General features: G+C 40.6%; 1 protein-coding gene across 1 annotated transcript; it reads left to right on the forward strand.

Annotated features, from left to right (window-relative positions):
* Nucleotides 1-129: 129 nt before the first annotated feature.
* LOC137330989 (extracellular calcium-sensing receptor-like) lies at nt 130-12063 on the forward strand. Its single transcript, XM_067994566.1, is given in 6 exon segments — nt 130-414; nt 1519-2305; nt 2308-2333; nt 2500-2724; nt 10923-11046; nt 11150-12063. Coding segments are annotated over 6 exon segments (2334 nt in total). The 5' UTR covers nt 130-156.
* The last annotated feature ends 8866 nt before the right edge of the window (nt 12064-20929 follow it).

Raw genomic sequence — 20929 nt, forward strand, 5'->3', positions numbered from 1 at the left:
TTCGTTGTTCTTAGTAAATATTTTCTTTCTTCAATATATATTACCACTGTGACTGTTATATCTATGAAACAAACAAAAACAAATTCCTCTTTTTCTTCAATATACAAATGTGTTTTCTGCAGCTTTCGGTTCAGACTTTTTCGTTTCGCAATAACGATGATCTTTGCAATAGAAGAAATCAACAAGAATCCAGATCTGCTTCCAAACGTTACACTGGGTTACTGGATTTATGATTCTTGTGGCATGCCCGATGTATCAATAAAAGCGGCCTTTGAATTTTTAAACAGACTTGAAACCACATCTTCAGATTTTGAATGCAAAAGAGCTCCCGTGATCCCTGCTATTGTTGGCGATTCTGGATCCTCACAGACCTTAGCAATAGCGTCTTTAATCGGCCCCTTTAGGATCCCCGTGGTAAGCTGTTTAATAAAATATTAATATAACAGCTGATGCATAATAATAGGAAAATAGGAACGTGTTATTTTTCTCTGCCACTTGGTTCCCCACTAATAGAACCTTATAACAATAATACTGCATTAAACAACTGAAAATTTTATTTCAGCACAAAAGTATTGTCACAAATATGGCTAAAGTTACAATCTTTCTTCTGCTCTCTATGTTCAGCTGTTTCCCAATATTAATTGCATTCACGTTACTCATTTAAAGTATTATGAGCAAATTGAACGGCTCATAGACTCGTGTTATATCAAGAATTTCGAGTGTGTTGTTATTTATAATATACACATTCCGTTCAGCGTTATAAACTTTTAAATTATCGTGGTATTCAGTTACTTATTCTAATAGCCACACGCGTATTTTAATATTTCAGATAAAAATGATAAAGCAAACCTTGACATGTCTGCTTAACTTGTCTAACCTCATCCATCATTTTACGTTTTTCGGCTGATTTCATGTGCGCAATTGTAAATATAATCAAAATTAATGAATACACCATAGTATTTGTCCTATTCGTTGTTTTCGAAATTTTAATACTTAAAAAAATTCTTAAAGTATAACACAAACTCATCGATTTGCTTAAACATATATTTCTCTGTGGCTAAAGTTTATGTTCGCCGGTTTGATTTAGGGTCATTAGTTCTTTTGTATAAGTGTAGTTGATCAATTAGCCTGAAGTACATTTTCTTTTTCCATTTCCATGACTACTTTCTCAAACCAAACCCGTTTTCAAGTTAGAATATTGGGAAGGATAACTCTATTTTCATTTGTGTCTTTTAATAAAGAATGCTGACGAGAAGTCGAAATTAAAACATTAAGCAAAAATTGAAGCGGACATTTGGGGCTTCTAGACAGTAGAAAACAAAATCAGTCAGTGATTAATGAAGATAAGCTATTTGTATTGTATTATATCAAATTCTTGCTGCAAAATGGAAATGTCAATAACAGCTGCAAAATTTCTGTGATTAGACATTACACATGATACTTCTAACATGAATTAATAATTTTGCACTGCAGTTATAATTTGTATTTTTTATATTTATTATATTACTTTTTCTCTAGGTTAGCTACGTTGCTACATGTGCGTGCCTGAGCAACAGACATGAATATCCGTCATTTTTTAGAACTATACCGAGTGATTACTTTCAGGTGAGAGCTTTAGCTCAACTTATAAAACATTTTGGATGGACCTGGATCGGAATAATTAGAAGCGACGATGACTATGGTAATTTTGGGATGCAAGCTTTCACGGAGGCTGTACAAGAGTTAGGTATCTGTATCGCTTTCTCCGAGTCTTTTCACATAACATACTCAAGGGAAAAATTACTTCAAACTATAGAGATTATAAAGAAATCTTCCACAAAAGTTATTTTAGCCTTCCTTGCACAAGCGGATATGAGCATTTTACTACAGGAAATTGTACGACAAAATGTCACTGGGGTACAATGGATAGGAAGCGAGGCTTGGGTCACCACGACAGTTCTGCCCCCTGAAGAAAGTAGACTATTCGTTTCTGGAACAATTGGAATTGCGATTCGAAAAGTACATGTGCCAGGGTTGAAAGAGTTTCTAATGCAAGCTCATCCATCTGCGTATCCGGGAAACCCTTTAATGGAAGAATTTTGGGAAAGAGCATTCAGCTGCACTTTAAGAAACGCAGAAAACAAAATAGACTATTTTGAACCTGATTCGTGGTTTAAGGAATGCACTGGAAAAGAAAGTCTACATACTGCACACAACGATTTTACAGATGTATCGGAGTACAGAGTTACTTACAATGTGTACAAATCGACCTATGCTATAGCTCACGCTCTTCATGATATGTTTTCGTGTGAAAGTGGCAATGGACCAATATATCAAACTTTCAACCATGGCAGGTAAATAATTTTCCTCTTTATTTGCTGTAGGAAAATAAGCCCATTAAATAATTTATTATATGAACGATAATGGCATATGCAGAGAAAGGTATATAACCGAATGCTTAAAGAATTACATGTAGCCAAAATATTTTGTTTCTTACAACATTATGAATATCTCATCTAGCTTCTACATTACATGAAAAGGGTCAACTTCAGGACAAAGATCGGTGAAAGAATATATTTTGATAGTAATGGTGACCCGGTGGCGACATATGACATCGTAAATTGGCAGCCGAACGACCTCGGGGCTGATATTGTAACTGTTGGACATTATGATGGAGCTGCTTCTTCAGGGCAAAAAATTATATTATCCGAAGAGGCAATTGTATGGAATGGAGGTCAGGCTACGGTAAGGCTTCTCGTTGCATGATAAAGTCTCAAATGTTACAGGTGTACTCAACTGAATCTACTTGTAAAGAACATAGGAATATAAGAAATAGGAGGAGGAGAAGGCCACAAGGCCCCCTGAGCCTGCTGTGCCAGCCAATAAGATTTTGATCTTCTTACCTCTACTCCACTTTCCCTGCCGATCCCCATGTCCCTTGATTCCCTTAGTGTCCAAATATCTCAATCTTGAATAAACTCAACGACTGAGCAGCCACAGCCCTCTGGGGTAGAGAATTTCAAAGATTCACAACCCTCCAAGTCCTAAATGGCCGACCCCTTATCTTGAGACTATGACACCTAGTTCTAGCGACCCCTAGCTTAAACAGAGCGAACTTGCATTATAACCCGATCTGGACCTGAGACTGGCTTCAGACCGAGGTCTGAAAATTACACTACTATGGGACAGATTCAAAAATAGAATGAACACATTCTATTTTCCTTACCTCAAGTAGTGACATGAGACCATTTTAGAGGGCTGGGACCGCTAACAACAGCCACCCTTATTTTGTTTGACGTTTGGATGTTCCAATCCATCCATGGCCACACCCTCCATATATCTGTAACCTCCTCCAGCCCTACAACCCTCCTAGAACTCTGCCTTCCTCCAATTCTGCCGTCTTGTGCATCCCAATTTCCTTTGCCCCTGCGTTGGCGGCTGTGTCTTGAACTATCTAGGTCCTGTAGAATTCCCTGCCTAAACCTATCGGCCTCTCTACCTCTCTCTCCTTCTTTAAGGTGCTCCTTAAAACCTACCTTTTTGACCAAGTTTTTTAACACCTATCCTAATGTCTCCTTCTTGAGCTCCATGTCAAAGTTTGCTCGATTACGCGCCTGTGACGCGCCTGGCGTCGTTTTACTACGTTAAAGGCGCTATATAAATGCAAGTTGTTGTTGTTGATCATCTGTTTAATGTATATGAAGGCACTGACTCCAAGACGCTTTCCTTCACATCAACGTATCAAACGGTTACAGCTTAAGAGACAGCTGTTTGATGGAGAGCAACTTGTGAATGCACAATAGCAGGATTCTCTGCCTCTGTGCTTATCTTTATGATACATACCTTTGTTTCAGGTTTACGTGAACACCTGTAATAGATTGACGTCAGTAACAAAGCCATCTAACAAAATATGAAGAAAACCAATTGACTGGATTTGCCAGTGCCAAAATGAATCCTTATGTTAACAGCCATGAGAATGATTTTATTCACTACGCATAGCCACTTCATAAGTGCATTCATAAAGATTCTTTCAGTTCGATATATAAGAAAAGAAAGGCTTGCATTTATATAGCGCAGTTCACGACCTCAGGACGTTCCAAAGCGCTTGACAGCTGATTAATACTTTTTGAAGTGTATTCACTGTTGTAATGTAGGAAACGCTACAGCCAATTTATGTACAGCAAGGTCCTACAAACAGCAATGTGATAATGTTTATAGTGATGTTGGTTGAATGATCCATCAGACAGTTGTTTCTTAGTGATGTTGGTTGAGGGATAAATATTTGCCAGTATACCGGGGAGAATGACCCTGGTCTTCTTCGAAATAGTACCACAATATAATTTTGGATTTTGTGCTCAAGTCTCTGCAGTGGGGCTATTCAAGAAAGGAATGAGAGAGTAAACAGGGAACTACAGGCTAGTTAGCCTGACATCAATAGTAGGGAACACGCTAGAATCTATTATTAGGGCACTTAGAAAATCATAATATGATTAGGCAGAGTCAACACGGTTTTATGAAAGGGAAATCATGTTTGACAAATCTATTAGAGTCTTTTGAGGGTGTAACTAGCAGGATAGATAAGGGGGAATCAGTGGATGTAGAATATTTGGATTTTCAAAAGGCATTTGATAAGGTGCCACACAAGAGGTTGTTACACAAGATTAAGGCTTATGGGATTGGGGGGTGATATATTAGCATGGATTGAAGACTGGTTAATGGAGAGAAAACAGAGAGTAGGCATAAACTGGCCATTTTTGGGTTGGCAGGTTGTAACTAGTGGGGTGCCGCAAGGATCAGTACTTGGGCCTCAGCTGTTTTAAATATATATCAATGACTTAGATGAGGGGACCAAGTGTAATGTATCCAAGCTTGCTGGCAATACAAAACTAGGTGGGAAAGTAAGCAGTGAGGAGGACGCAAAGAGGATACATAGGGACAAAGACAGGTTAAGTGAGTGGCAAGAAGGTGACAGATGGAGCATAATATGGGGAAATGTGAAGTTATCCACTTCAGTAGGAAGAATAGAAAAGCAGACTATTTTTTTAAACCGTGAGAGACTAAGAAAGGTTGGTATTCAGAGAGATTTGGGTGTCCTTGTAAACGGATCACAGGAAATTATCATGCAGGTACAGCAACCAATTGGGAAGGCAAATGGCATGTTAGCCTTTAATGCAAAGGGGTTGGATTATAACAGTAAGGAGGCCTGGCTGCAAATATATAGGGCTCTGGTGAGATCACACCTGGAGTACTTTGTACAGTGCTGGTCTCCTTACTTAAGGAAGGATATACTTTCCTTACAGCAAGTGCAATGAAGGTTCACTAGATTGGTTCCTGGGATGAGAAGGTTTTCCTATGAGGAGAGATTGAGTAAAATGAGCCTATATTCTCTGAAGTTTAGAAGAATGAGAGGTGATCTCATTGAAACGTATAAAATTCTTAGAGAGCTTGACAAGGTAGTTGCTGAGAGGCTGTTTCGCCTGACTGAAGAGCCTAGAACTAGGGGTCATAGTCTCAAGATAAGAGGTCTGCCATTTAGGTCCGAGGTGAGGAAAAATCTCTTGACTCAGAAGGTTGTGAATCTTTAGAATTCTCTACCCCAGAAAGCTGAGGATGCTGAGTCATTGAGTATATTCAAGATTGAGATCGGTAGATTTTTGGACACTGAGGGAATCAAGGGCTAACGGGGATAGGGGCAGGAAAGTGGAGTTGAGGTAAAAGATCAGCCACAATCTATTTAAATGGTGGAGCAGGCTCGAGGGCCCGTATGGCCTACCTCTGCTCATATTTCTTATGTTCTTATGAACCCACCACCATATGACTCAGAGGCGAGAGTGAGAAAAACGGAAAAATGGCTGACATAGAATGGAACATTTGTACATGGATTCTCAGCAGACGTTTCAAATGGTTCTGCTGAAGCACATGGAAACTGAGACAGCCCCATGGCATAGGTAGGTTTTGAAGTAGGAAGCAGAGTTGGGATAATAGATCATTATTTAGATTGGTAGGCAGGGACAAGTGGCGTGGGATCAGTGCTGGGATCCAATCTTTTCATTCTATATGTAAATGCCTGATTGTGAAAATAAAGAGAGAATATGCAAGTTTTCAGTTTATGTTTTGCTAGGAGGAAATCCACATTGCGAAGACCAGAGCACAAAATTGGGCGGGGCGGGGGGGGGTGGGGGAAGCATGGGTTGATTAAGCCAGTGGGTGGTATAAAAGAATGCAGTAAGGAAATATGAGGTAGCATACTTTTGAGGCAAGTGTTGAACTGCAGTCTGAATGGGGTAATCGAGGGTGTGGATGAACAATTGGTTTTAGGGGGACAGTATATAAATAAAATGGATAGTCACCAATAAATTCAATAGGAATTTCAGGAGGAACTTCTTTATCCAGAGAGTGATTAGAATGTGGAAACTGCTATCACAAGGAATAACTGCGGCGAATGGCGTAGATACATTAAGGAGAACCTAGATAAACACGTGAGGGAGAAAGGAATGGAAGGCTATATTGGTAGGGTTAGATGAAAAGGGGTAGGAGGAGCTCGTGTGGAGCATAAACACCGGCATGGACCAGATGGGCCGAATGGCCTGTTTCTTTGCTGTTAGTTCCATGTCATTTAATGCTGACTCAGTAAAGAAAAAGCATCAAAAGACTAAAGAGATGCTGGGCTTCATGAGGTACAAAATATAAAATGTAGTACTGCAGCTATAAAAGCCTTGGTCTGGCTTAAGTTGCAATACTCTGCTCATTGTTGGGTGTTCTGCCTTAAGAAGGATACTGTGGCTTTCGGAAAAGTCCAGTAATGGGATGAAAAGATCGGTGTAAGACTAGGTACATTTGGGTTATAAATAATGAAGGGAATTGACAAAGTTATCGCAAACAAAGTTATGGAAATAAATGCTGGCCTTGCCAGCGACGCCCACATCCCATGAACCAATAAAAAATAAACTCTTCCTTGTAGTAGCGTTATCCAGAGGAAGGGAGCGTCATTTTAAAGTTCAAACTCATCTGGTTAAAGAGAATCCAGGAAATAAAGAATTTGCATTTATATAGCGCCTTTCACGACATGAGCACGTCCCAAAATGCTTTTGAAGTGTAGTTACTGTTGTAATATAGGAAACATGGCAGCAAATTTGCACACAGCAAGGTCCCACAAACACCAATGAAATAAATGACTAGTTAATCTGTTTTAGTGATGGATAAACGTTGGCCAGGACAACTCCCCTGCTGTTCTTCAAATAGTGCTATAGGATCGTTTATATCCACCTGAAAGGGCAGAGAGGGCCTAAGTTTAACATCTCATCTGAAAGACAACACCTCCAACAATACTGCACTGGAGTGCCAAACTAATCGTTATGCTGAAGTCTCCAGAGTGGGACTTGAATCCACAACCTTCTGACTCTAAAGCTAGAATGCTACAAACTGAGCCATGACTGACACTTCAGAACAAAGAATGACATGAAAGGCTTCAAAAATGTTGAATGCATTGCAACAAAAGGCCTGAATTGAGAATTAATTGCAGGCTTAAAAGGGAAAAGCAATGCTATTAAGGAATATGAAGGCACTGCGGAAATTGGAAATATATTGGAGAAATGTTAATGACTTGGACTTGGGTGTACAGGGCACAATTACCAAATTTGCAAATGACACAAAACTTGGAAGTGTAGTGAACAGTGACGAGGATAGTGATAGACTTCAAGAGGATGTAGACAGGTTGTTGGAATGGGAGGATACGTGGCAGATAAAATTTAACGCAGAAAAATACGAAGTGTTACATTTCAGTAGGAAGAAATGTAAACTAAAGGGCACAATTCTAAAAGGGTACAGGAACAGGGAGATCTGGGGGTAGATGTGCACAAATCGATGGAAGTGGCAGGGCAGGTTGAGAAAGTGGTTAAAAAAGCATACGAGATTCTGGGCATTATAAATAGAGGCATAGAGTACAAAAGCAAGGAAGTAATGATCAACCTTTATAAAACACTGGTTCGACCACAACTGGAGTATTGTGCCCAGTTCTGGGCACCGCACTTTAGGAATGATATGAAGGCCTGAGAGAGGGTGTAGAAGAGATTTACTGGAATGATTCCAGGGATGAGGGACTTTAGTTACGTGGATGGACTGGAGAAGTTGGGGTTGTTCTTGGAACAGAGAAGGTTGAGAGGAGGTTTGATAGAGGTATTCAAAATCACGAAGGGCTTAGACAGAATAGATAGAGGGAAACCGTTCCCGTTGGTGGAAGGGTCAAGAACCAGCGACATAGATTTAAAGTGATTGGCAAAAGAACCAAAGGAGACATGAAGAAAAAACTTTTTATGCAGCATGTGGTTAGGACCTGAAATGCACTGCCCGGGGAAGGGGGGGGTGGGGTGGGGGGGTGGTGGAGGACGGGGGGTTGCGTGGGGTGGTGGAGTCAGATTCAATCGAGGCTTTCAAAAGGGAAGTGGATAATCCTGACAGGAAAAAAATTGTAGGGCTACGGGGATAGGGCAGGTGAGTGCAACTCGCTGGATTGCTCTTGCATAGAGCTCGCACGGACTCGGTGGGCCAAATGGCCTCCTTCCGTGAAGTAACCTTTCTATGATTTCATGATTCTATAAGGTAAAAGAATGGCATGAACAACAAAATGGCAGCATACCTTGACCTAATACTGATTGTGTGTTCCTGTGCTTTTTTAGTGAAGCCATAGTTCTTTACAAACTTATTTATGACGTGAATACATAGAATTATAAAATCATAGATTGATACAGCACAGAAGGAGGCCATTCAGCCCATCGTACTGTGCTGGCACTTTGAAATTGCTACCCAATTAGTCGCACTCCCCTGATCTGTCCCCTGTAGCCCTGCAAATTTTTCTACTTCAAGTATTTATCCAATTCCCCTTTGAAAGTTGTTATTGAATCTGCTTCCACCACCATTTCCGGTTGGCCGTGTGCGCAAGCTTCCTGCCCTCCATTTTGGGTTCTTAGAACGCCGTGAAGCACCTGAAAAACAGGCGCTACATGGCCCAATTTAACCCTCACTGTATCCTAACCCTAGACACATTTACCCGTCGACCCTGCCATTTTCCATACCTTCTGTACTCCATTTTTTTTAAATCTGTGACCACTTCCTGGTGTCCTCCACCACCCACATCTCCCTACCCATTCCAACCCCACTCCCACTTGTCTCTGCCCTTGAAAAAGCCACCCCTACAAGTCTCTTATAAATTAACTTGCAATCTTCTGACTTCATTAGCTACAATACATTTGCAGCCAATGATTTGCTCAACCATTCATCATCTCTACCCTTTATGCCCTTGTCCCACAAACAATATTTACTATCTATCATCCCAGTCATTCCTCGTGATATGGCCCCATTTTTAGTCCCACAAATCTAGTGGACTCAAAATTGAGGGTATCTGACAAATAACTGATTTAGCTATCCATCAACAGATCAGCTGGACCATATCAAATGCAACGAGGCCTCACTTTTTCCTGCCACAACTACCTACTATTCTAGGATCATTCTGATAATAAAAGATTAGCTCCAGCTTTTTTTCTTCAATATCAACTTTCTTCTTAAATCCCTCCATCTCACCTCCAACTGCAGATATGAAGAGCTCATGGACATCGTTGTCTGTAAGATTGAGACTCACGATTCAGCTGACTCTTCTTCTTCCTCTCCTTTCTATTACCCACCAAGGCAAACCTCCCCAAATCTTCTCCTGCCTTACCCCGAACTCGTGTCTTTCACTAGTTTATCTCGCATCACCCCTCATGCTCTCTTCAAGTTCATCTCTTCCACGAGACCCATTTCGTGCTCCCTTTACCCCATTGCCACTAAATTGCTGATATTCCTGGTCACCCTTCTAGCTGACGTTGTACATGGTTCCCTCTCCTCAGGTATTGTATGCTTCCCTTTGAAAACTCCTTCTCAAAAAAAATAACTTTGTCCTTGAAATTAATAGTCCTTGTGAACTACTACTCATTCTCCAACCTTTGGTAGATCGAATCGGGCCAGGACCTACTCCGTTAATGGTAGGGCGTTGGGGAGAGTTATAGAACAAAGAGATCTAGGAGTACAGGTTCATAGCTCCTTGAAAGTGGAGTCACAGGTGGATAGGGTGGTGAAGAAGGCATTCGGCATGCTTGGTTTCATTGGTCAGAACATTGAATACAGGAGTTGGGATGTCTTGTTGAAGTTGTACAAGACATTAGTAAGGCCACACTTGGAATATTGTGTACAGTTCTGGTCACCCTATTATAGAAAGGATATTATTAAACTAGAAAGAGTGCAGAAAAGATTTACTAGGATGCGACCGGGACTTGATGGTTTGACTTATAGGGAGAGGTTGGATAGACTGAGACTTTTTTCCCTGGAGAGTAGGAGGTTTAGGGGTGATCTTATAGAAGTCTATAAAATAATGAGGGGCATAGATAAGGTAGATAGTCAAAATCTTTTCCCAAAGGTAGGGGAGTCTATAACGAGGGGGCATAGATTTAAGGTGAGAGGGGAGAGATACAAAAGGGTCCAGAGGGGCAATTTTTTCACTCAAAGGGTGGTGAGTGTCTGGAACGAGCTGCCAGAGGCAGTAATAGAGGCGGGTACAATTTTGTCTTTTAAAAAGCATTTGGACAGTTACATGGGTAAGATGGGTATAGAGGGATATGGGCCAAGTGCAGGCAACTGGGACTAGCTTAGTGGTATAAACTGGGCGACGTGGACATGTTGGGCCGAAGGGCCTGTTTCCATGTTGTAAAGTTCTATGATTCTATGATTCTTCCTTTCCTCTCTAAATCGTTGCGCATGTTGGCACGTCCCATATCTATTCCCATCTTTCCTCCAAATGAAATAATCAGCAGCTTTTGCAAAGTAGATCATTTAGGTCTTTAAAAAAAAATCAAAATTGTCAATTGCAAAATCCAATATCGCTGAAATTTTGAATTTTTTGTTTTGATTCTAAGGTTCCAAAAGCAATTTGCTCTGAAAGTTGCACTCCCGGAACGAGGAAAGCTGCAAGAATAGGGCAACCCAAATGTTGCTTTGATTGCGTACAATGTGCCCAAGGAGAAATTAGTAACACTACCGGTAAGACATGTCCAGGATCTCTTTATTCATTTGACAAGAATCTTTCACGCATTGGATTTCTAAATGACCGAACCTTTAAAAATGTTGATGCATTTCTTTTTAGATTCAAACCATTGCATTAAATGTCCATCAGACGACAAGTCCAATCAACAACGAGACCAGTGCATACTAAAGGAGATTGAATTTCTATCCTTTAATGAGGTCATGGGGATTATTCTGGTGACACTGGCATTACTTGGATGCGGCATCACGTTGAACGTATTTGCTACATTCTATGTCCACAGAGACACGCCCATTGTTAAAGTTAACAACTCAGAGTTAAGCTTCCTTCTTCTTTTTGCATTATTACTTTGTTTTCTGTGTTCGATTACGTTTATTGGAGAGCCCTCAGTCTGGTCTTGCATGTTACGTCACACAGCATTTGGTATTACATTTGTTCTTTGCGTGTCTTGCGTTTTGGGTAAAACAATTGTTGTAGTCCTGGCATTTAAGGCAACCCTTCCCAACAACAACATAATGAAGTGGTTTGGGCCAGCGCAGCAGCGAATGACTGTTTTAATCCTTACTTTGCTGCAATGCTTAATATGTGCGATCTGGCTCACCACATCACCGCCTTATCCTCTGAAAAACAGTGATTATTTTAATGAGATCATAGTTTTCGAATGCAATGTAGGGTCTGCAATAGCCTTTTACTGTGTACTGGGTTACATTGGATTTCTGTCTTGTGTGTGTTTTGTGGTCGCTTTTCTAGCTCGACAACTTCCTAATAATTTCAATGAAGCTAAACACATAACTTTTAGCATGCTTATCTTTTGTGCCGTTTGGATAACTTTTATTCCGGCTTATGTAAGCTCTCCTGGCAAATATACTGTAGCTGTAGAAGTGTTTGCTATTTTGGCATCCAGCTTCGCCCTGCTGGTCTGTATTTTTGCTCCAAAATGTTATATTATCCTGCTGAAACGAGAAAATAATACTAGGAAACACATAATGGGCAAAATGCCTTCCAATCAACTTTGAGAATTAAAAGAAGTGTATCCACTTTTGTTTCACGATGTTTTCGTTATTATCTTCTTGATGTCAATTAGAATTTCAGTGTGTATTATTTATATTAATATTGCAAGGCCTTTGTTTTACAGAAACAATGCAAGTTTGGTAAAATTACGAGCACAGATTAACGTTTTGCCAAAATTTTATCATTGCATGTTTTCCATTTTCATTAAAAATGTATCAATTACTTATTAATTTACGTGCATTACACGAAGCCTTTCTCTGCCTGCTGTTTTGACACCACGCTGATAGACATGATATGGTTCTGCCCTAAAACAAGAATCTGGTGGATCTAAATTAACAATAAATCAATTCCTAAAATATTTAATCCATCAGACTACGCAATATTTCCTGTGACTAGAACAGTTTTTATTGGGATTGTTACCACGGGTGGCCACTGAGGTCGAGAAAATACCATAATTTAAAACGGAACTGGATAAATATTTGAAAAATGAAGGCCATAAAAAGATCGGGGAACGAGCAGGATTAGAGTACAGAATCGCGTGGGAGGAACCAACACCTAAACAAGCGTTATAGGCACGATAGCCGTCTATGCTCTGATTTAAATGATTCTATCACATGGAGAACAGTCTGTTATGATTAGTGATGTCTGGTTATATTGCATAAGGCAATGAAGATTACATAGGGGATAAATTCCTCTCGGGCGGGAGGGATCGAAAAAAAATTTGGGCAGGATGTATAACGGGTGGTCGATCTGCTACCGCCCATTTTACGCCTCCGTTGAAGTTGGAAGTTTCGCTCCAAGAGTTATTTTGACTTTTGGGCGACCTACCGGTGGAGCGCTCGATTGGCCTCGAATTTGAGGCCTCTGCCTCATTTGAGTTTGGGTGGCGAATTTCGGGGCGCCAAACAGGAGCCCTGGTGCAGCTGGTCGAATTGAGGCCTCAAAATCAGGCTGGGGCGGCTATTAACCAGGTAAATTGTGGGATGGAGAAGGGGTCGCGATCGTGGTGGGCGGGGGTCCTGAGGCGGCAGCAGTTCATAATGTTTTTCTGTGCCCCAGAGAAGCACTCACACTCCTCCAGGGACCACAAAAATAATTGAACACTTATCCTTGCTCGGCCTCTTCAGTTCCATATCCCATGGAAGTAGTCCGAGTATGCAGTGCGCAGCCTCGGCCCAGTTTTGACTTAAAATGGCTATCAGGGTCCCATTTATGTCATAGGACCTTGATTTCGGTAATAAAGGGAGCCTATCGGCCGAAACAGGCAGGGGCTGTGGTAAGTCCCTTTCAAAATGGACATGGCCCACATAACTGGTGTTAACGGGGTGGTAAGTCTACAGACTCCATTTTGAGCCAGTTGCTGCCCCATTAATGCAGACCCAATGGGGGTGAAAATCGATCCCAAATTGTTTTCAATCTGTGCTGTGCTTTGGGAAGGTTGCTAACAGAATGAAGGCTGAATATGGGGGCAGCCGGCAGACGAAATTTGAAAAAAAATCCTTTTGCCCATTGGTGACGCCAGCACTCATGCTCGATTTAAAAACATAAGAACATAAGAAATAGAAGCAGGGGTAGGCCATATGGCCCCTCGAGTCTGCTCCACCATTCAATCAAATCATGGCTGATCTTCAACCTCAACTCCACTTTCCCGCCTGATCCCCATATCCCTTGAATCCCCTAGAGTCCAAAACTCTACCGATCTCAGCCTTGAATATATTCAATGACTCAGCATTCACAGCCCTCTGGGGTGGAGAATTCAAAAGATTCACAACCCTCTGCATGAAGAAATTCCTCCTCATCTCAGTCATGAATGGCCAAACCCTTATCCTGCAACTATACCCCCTAGTTCTAGACTCTATAGCCAGCAGAAACAATCTCTCAACATCTACACTGTCAAGCTCCCTCATAATCTTATATGTTTCAATGAGATCACCTCTCATTCTTCTGAACTCCAGAGAGTAAAGGCCCATTCTACTCAATCTCTCTTCATAGGACAAACCTCTCATCCCAGGAATTAATCTGCTGAACCTTTGTTGCACCGCCTCCAATCAAGTATATCCTTCCTTAGATAAGGAGACCATCAAGGAATATGGAAATTGTGCAGGAAAATGGCATTGAGGTAGAAGATTAGCCATGATCTTGTTGAATGGTGGAGCAGGCGCGAGGGGCCGGATGGCCCACTCCTGCTCCTATTTCTTATGTTCTTATGTGAAGCTGTATGCAGTACTCCAGGTGAGGTCTCATTAAAGCCCGGTACAACTATAACAAGACTTCCTTACTCTTGTACTCCAACCCCTTGTAATAAAGGCCAGCATACCACTTGCTTTCGTAATTGCCTGCTGTACCTGCTTACTAACTTTTTGTGTTTCTTGTACGAGGACACCCAAGTCTCTCTGAACACCAACATTTAATACTTTCTCACCATTTAAAAAATATTCTGTTTTTCTATTCTTCCTAACAAAATGAATAACCTCACATTTCCCCACATTATACTCCATCTGCCACCTTCTTGCCCATTCACGTAATCTGTCTATATTCCTTTGCAGACTCTTTGTGTCCTCCTTACAGCTTACTTTCCCACCTGGCTTTGTACCATCAGCAAACTTGGATACATTCCATTCGATCCCTTCATCTAAGTAATTAATATAGATTGTAAATAGCTGAGGCCCAAGCACCGATTCTTGCGGCACCGCACCAACTGCAGCCTGCCAACCTGAGAATGACCCGTTTATCCCTACTCTGTGTTTTCTGTCCTTTAACCAATCCTCTATCCTTGCCAATATATTACCCCCAACCCCATGAGCCCTTACCTTGTGTAACAATCTTTTATGTGGCACCTTATCGAATGCCTTTTGAAAATCCAAATATACTAGATCCACTGGTTCACCTTTATCTACCCTGTTAGTTACATACTCAAAAAACTCTAATAAATTTGTCAAACATGATTTCTCTTTCATAAGACCATGTTGACTCTGCTTAATCGTATTATGATTTTCTAAGTGCCCTGTTACCACTTCCTTAATAATGATAATGGATTCAAGCACTTTCCTGATGACCGATGTTAGGCTAACTGGTCTGTAATTCCCTGTTTTCTCTCTCCCTCCCTTCTTGAATAGCGGTGTAACATTTGCTACCTTCCAGTCCATTGGGACTGTTCCAGAACCTAGAGAACTTTGGAAGATCACAACCAATGCATCCACTATCTCTGCAGCCACCTATTTTAGAATCCTAGCATGTAGGCCATCAGGTCCAGGGGATTTGTTGGCTTTTAGTCCTATTATTTTGTCCAGTACTTTTTCTCTAGTGGTATTAATTGTTTTAGGTTCCTCACTCTCATTTACCTCTTGGTTCCTCACTATTTTTGGTATGCTTTTTGTGTCTTCTACTGTGAAGACAGATACAAAATATTTGGTTAACGCTTCTGCCATTTCCTGATTCCTCATTATAATCTCTCCTGTCTCAGCCTCTAAGGGACCAACGTTTACTTTTGCTTATTTCTTCCTTTTAACACACTTGCTAGTTTACTTTCATATTCTACTTTCTCCCTTTTGATCAATTTTTGGTCGTCCTTTGTTGGTTTCTAAAACTCTCCCAATCCCCAGGCTTATTACTCTTATTGGCAACATTATAGGCCTCTTCTTTCAAACTAATACTCTCCTTAACTTCTTTAGTTAGCCACGGTGGATCATTTTTCCCATGGAGTTTTTATTTCTCAATGGAATGTATACTTGTTGAGAATATTGAAATATTTCTTTAAATGTTTGTCATTGCTTTTCAACTGTCAAACCCTTTAATTTAATTTCCCAATCTACCTTTGATAACTCTCCCCTCATACCTATGTAATTGGCTTTAATTAAGTTTAAGACTCTAGTTTCTGACTTAAGTACGTTACTTTCATACTCAATGTGAAATTCTATCATATTATGATTACTCTTCCCCAGAGGTTCTTTTACTGTGAGATTACTAATTAACCCTATCTCATTACATAATAGAAGATCTAAAATAGCCTGTTCCCTGGTTGGTTCCATGACTTTTGTTCTAGGAAACCGTTTTGAATACATTCCATGAACTTGTCTTCCAATCTACCTTTGGCAATTTGATTTGCCCAGTCTATATGCAGATTAACGCCCCCCATGATGACTGCATTTCCTTTGTTACAAGCTCCCGTTATTTCATGATTAATACTCTGTCCAACGGTATTGCTACTATTAGGGGGCCTATAAACTACCCCACCCGCGCTTTCTGCCCCTTGTTGTTTCTAATTTCCACCCGTATTGATTCCACTACCTGATCTTCTGAACCAATATCCTTTCTCATCACTGTCCTTATGTCCTCCTTTATAATTAGGTCTACACCCTCTCCTTTTCCATTCTCCCTGTCTTTTCTAAATGTCAATTTGCGAGGGGTCCTAGAAATGAGCTGGCTGCATTCCCACCCAAACAGGTAAAAACAGTTGTAAATCTCCGATACTATATTTGTGTACCCATTGGCGGATGTCTTCACAGGAACTGCTGGAAGCCGCTCACAAAACTGCCTATGGTCCATTTGTTAGCAGATTTATCCAGTTACTGTCACAACTATGAGTTGTTAATCTGTCAGCAATAACTTTTGCTTGAAGCATGGTTATAAAACAGCCTGATTTAATAGATTGACTCATTGCTGTATTATAGTTATAATACAACTGTCTACAGATTACATTAAATGGCAAGCAATCATTACAACCTGATCTAAACCACGGATTCAAGATAATTAGAGCTGACCTCCATGGACTGCCTGTGGCAATGGACTTCCGACCACCCCCTCTCGAGAGCTCTAACTTTTAGAAGGGAGCATGCCCTATCTTTATACTATTCGGCTGTGCTGTTCTGCATGTATGCACCTCTGTCCTTATCTCCTGTTGTAAACCATCCCACTTTGCTGACTCTTGTCAACAACCCACCAAGGAGGGTTTATACTATCTGCTGCATAAACAGTTTGTTCCACCTCGGCCTTGCTTAATGTCTTATTGTTTACATAACTTTAACTGTTATCAGGTCTTAGTATGTTTATATTATGTTAGTATAGGAAGGTTGTAGGATATGCCATTTGGATGGACCAGCCAACCTACTTGAGGAAGAAAAGGACGAGGACCTGCTGTTTGACTAATGTTGCTGAGTCGCTTTGGTTGCCTGCTATTCACTGAAGTAGCAAGCATTTTGAGCCTGACAAATATTAATACCTGTGACGTATTTGTATATTTATTATATTTAATGTAAGATGTTTGACCTGACTCTAGACTCTTAGTTGTTTTTCGCTATTCTGAATCCTTTGCATTCTTTCAATGACCTCTTGGGTTGCTGTAAGTTATCTTTCTCAAAAAGATGTAGAACTTTGCCCTCCTTTTATTCATCCTCCCTCTTACAAAGATGTATGGCACTCCGTGAGCCAATATGTGCTATGCTTGTTTCAAACCATATTCTTACAATGTTTCTAAAAAATAAACTTTTGTGGGCCAGGAGGAGCAAGAATGCTTCCTGGGTACCCACAAAAATCATGTGGCTCCCTGCTGGACGGTCCTCACCCCCTTCTCATGACATTGCCTTTCCCAAAAACTCTTAACTTCTGGCTGGCTCTTCAGAGTTTTTATACATAGGGGCAATGGATATAGATCAAGTACTTAATCACTAACAGATGGTGAATAGGTATAAATAATAATCAGAAATACTAATGAAATTTATCCTTTATGGAATGCCTTTATCCCAAGGATTGGAATACAAAAGTGAGGAATTTATGCGTCAGTTGTACAGAACATTGGTCAGACCCCATCTGAAGTTCTGCATTCAGTTCTGGTCACTGATACTCAGGAACGATATACTGGTCTTGGAGGGGGTGCAGCACAGATTCACTAGAAAGATACCAGGGCTTAAAGGGTTAAATTATGAGGACAGGTTGCATTAACTTGGTTTGTGTTCCCTTGATCATAAAGAGTTCAGGGGTGACCTTATCGAGGTATTTAAAATGATAAAGGGATTCGATAGGGTCGACACAGAGAAACTATTTCCTTTGGTGGGGGCATCCAGAACAAAGGGACACAATCTTAAAATTAGAGCTAGACCATTTAAGAGCGAAATCAGGAAGCTTTTTTTCACACAAAAGTAGTGGGAATCTGGAACTCTTTCACAAAAGGCTGTGGATGTTGGGTCAATTGGAGTTTTCAAGACAGAGGTTGATAGATTTTTATTAGTTAAGGGTATCAAGGGATATGGAGCAACCTCGGGTAAATGGAGTGGAGGTACATACCAGCCACGATCTAGTGGAATGGCGAAACAGGCTCGATGGGTTGAATGGTCTACTCTTCTTCCTATGAATTTGTACACCATATTAGTTAAGCCAAAGTTGGAATATTGTCTGCAGTTATGGGAAATATATTACTGCCAAGGGAAGGGGACAGCAAAGATTCACTAGAAAGGTGTCGGGAATGAAAAGTTATAGTTATGAGGAAAGGCTGAAAAAATGAATCTTTTTAATTGGAACATGAAAGTCAAAAGGGACCTATTGCGAATTGTGTACAGAGAGGAGAAAGCATTGGATATTGTATTTGGAAACGGAGCACAACATAAAAAAATGTTGTTGTTGTGTTTGAGCAAGTCCATTATATTATAGTCAGGGGCTTGAAATTACACTGTGTGACATTATCTTAAACTTATTCCAACGCGTATTCCCTTCAAGTTCATTTCCCCACCATTTAATCGACCTAATAACGCCTCTGTTAAGATAACATACATTGTAATTACGATATGGGCTATCAGAGTAGCTAACATGTTAGTGTGAAATTCCATTCAATAATATTTTAGTGGAGGCATTAAGCTATTTGAATCAATCAGTTGATATTTCTGCTAAAATATTGGCGTGAAGAATTTCAGACCAGTATGTTGGCATGTCGTAGAATTTCACGATGTAGTTTCTAGTAAATGGATCCCTGGGTCAGGCACCTTTTTTGTCTCTTTCAAACTACCCACAGTCACGCCTATCCACAAAGTACCACCCTTGACCAACCCATCAATTTCTAATCTTCTTATCCACGTACATTTGTACACTAAACTTAGAGTAGCCACACCTGGATTAGTGGCTAACTGAACGTGGCTACATAGGTTATCATCACATACTGGCGCGCTATCTTCATATCCTACTAGTTGAACTCATTAGTACGGATATATGCTTCGACAATGCACATAACTGTACCTTGTGACGTGCACTGCATTCATTGTCGAAGAAGTTCCATTGACATTCAAGTGACGTGATTGTCACATGGAATTATTTCTACGACATTTATCCTGTTATGAATTTAAATAGCAGAGAAGTACATAATCAATATATATATATATATTAAATTTTACTTCATATTAGGGGTAACATTCCCAGCAGGGCCCAATCTAGATGAAAGCTTATCAAGGAAATAGCATTGCACCGAGAATTCAATATCATAGTATCATAGAAATTTAAGTACATAAGGAAGTCATTTCTGCCCATGTGCCTGTGCCAGTCCAGTTTCACGTTGGATCTAACTAATCTCTCCCAATGTTCTTGCTCTTTTCCCATCCCTTTAACATTTTTCTTCTTCAAATATTTAGCTACCTCTTCTTCAAATATTTAGCTAGTTGTGATTGTATAGACTTCGAAAGGCACTTGTGGTAATTTGCTTCACATTCTCATATCTTAATGCATTAAAAAATATTTTACCCCACAATGGTTCTTGTATTCATTTCGACTGTAGGCTACATTGTTACTGATTCATCCGCCAGTGGAAAAAATCTTTCACAGTATGCACTTTGACAAAGGCAAAATACTGCGGATGTTGGAAATCTGAAATAAAAACAGAAAATGCTGGAAATACTCATTAAGTCAGGCAGCATCTGTGGAGAAAGAAACAGAGTTAACGCTTCAAATCGATATTCTTTCGTCAGAAGTGGGAGAAGTTAAAAGTTTAACAGTTTTTAAACAAGTACAGAGTCAGGCAAAGGGGAAGAGGTGGGGGAGGCGCGGAGGGGGTGGGAGAAAGGAGAGGGGAGGAAAGAACAGAAGGGAAGTTCTGTGATAGGGTGGAGGGCAATAATGATTAAATGACAAAAGGGATGATGGTGCAAGGCAAGGAGGGGGTATTGGGACAAGTAAAGAAACAAAAGATGGGTCTAGAGGAACTGTAAGTGGCAACAGCAGAACCATTACTAGCACCTGCTCTCTGAAAAAAACGAGAGCAGTGGTTTTGATCTGAAGTTATTGAAATCAATGTTGAGTCCAAAAGGCTGTAAAGTGACTAATCGAAAGATGACGTGCTGTTCCTCGAACTTCTGTTAGACTTCATTGGAACAGCACAGCAGGCCGAGGACAGACAGGTCAGAGTGGGAGTGGAATGGAGAATTCAAATGGCAAGCAACCGGCAGGTCAGGGTCACGCTTGCGGACAGAGCGGAGGTGTTCAGCAAAGTGATCACCGAATCTGCGTTTGGTCTCCCCAATGAGGAGGACACCGCATTGTGAACAGTGAATACAGTATACTAAATTGAAAGAAGTACAAGTAAACGCTATTTCACCTGGAAGGTGACACACAAAGGGTGGTAGAAGTTTGGAACTCTCTTCTGCAAATGGCAATTGTGTTAGCTCAATTGCTAATTTTAAATCTGAGATAGATAGCTTTTAGCCAACCAAAGGTATTAAGGGATATGGGCCAAAGGCAGGTATATGGAGTTAGATCATAGATCAGCCATGATCTTATATAATGGCGGAGCGGGCTCGAGGGTCTGAATGGCCTACTCCTGTTCCTATGTTCCTATATATTCCTTTCTGCAGGATGTGCAGACAGCCTTGCCATGCCAGTCGGAACAAGTTCCAGCCC

This window comes from Heptranchias perlo, chromosome 13 (assembly GCF_035084215.1).
Source record: "Heptranchias perlo isolate sHepPer1 chromosome 13, sHepPer1.hap1, whole genome shotgun sequence".
NCBI classification, from domain to species: domain Eukaryota; kingdom Metazoa; phylum Chordata; class Chondrichthyes; order Hexanchiformes; family Hexanchidae; genus Heptranchias; species Heptranchias perlo.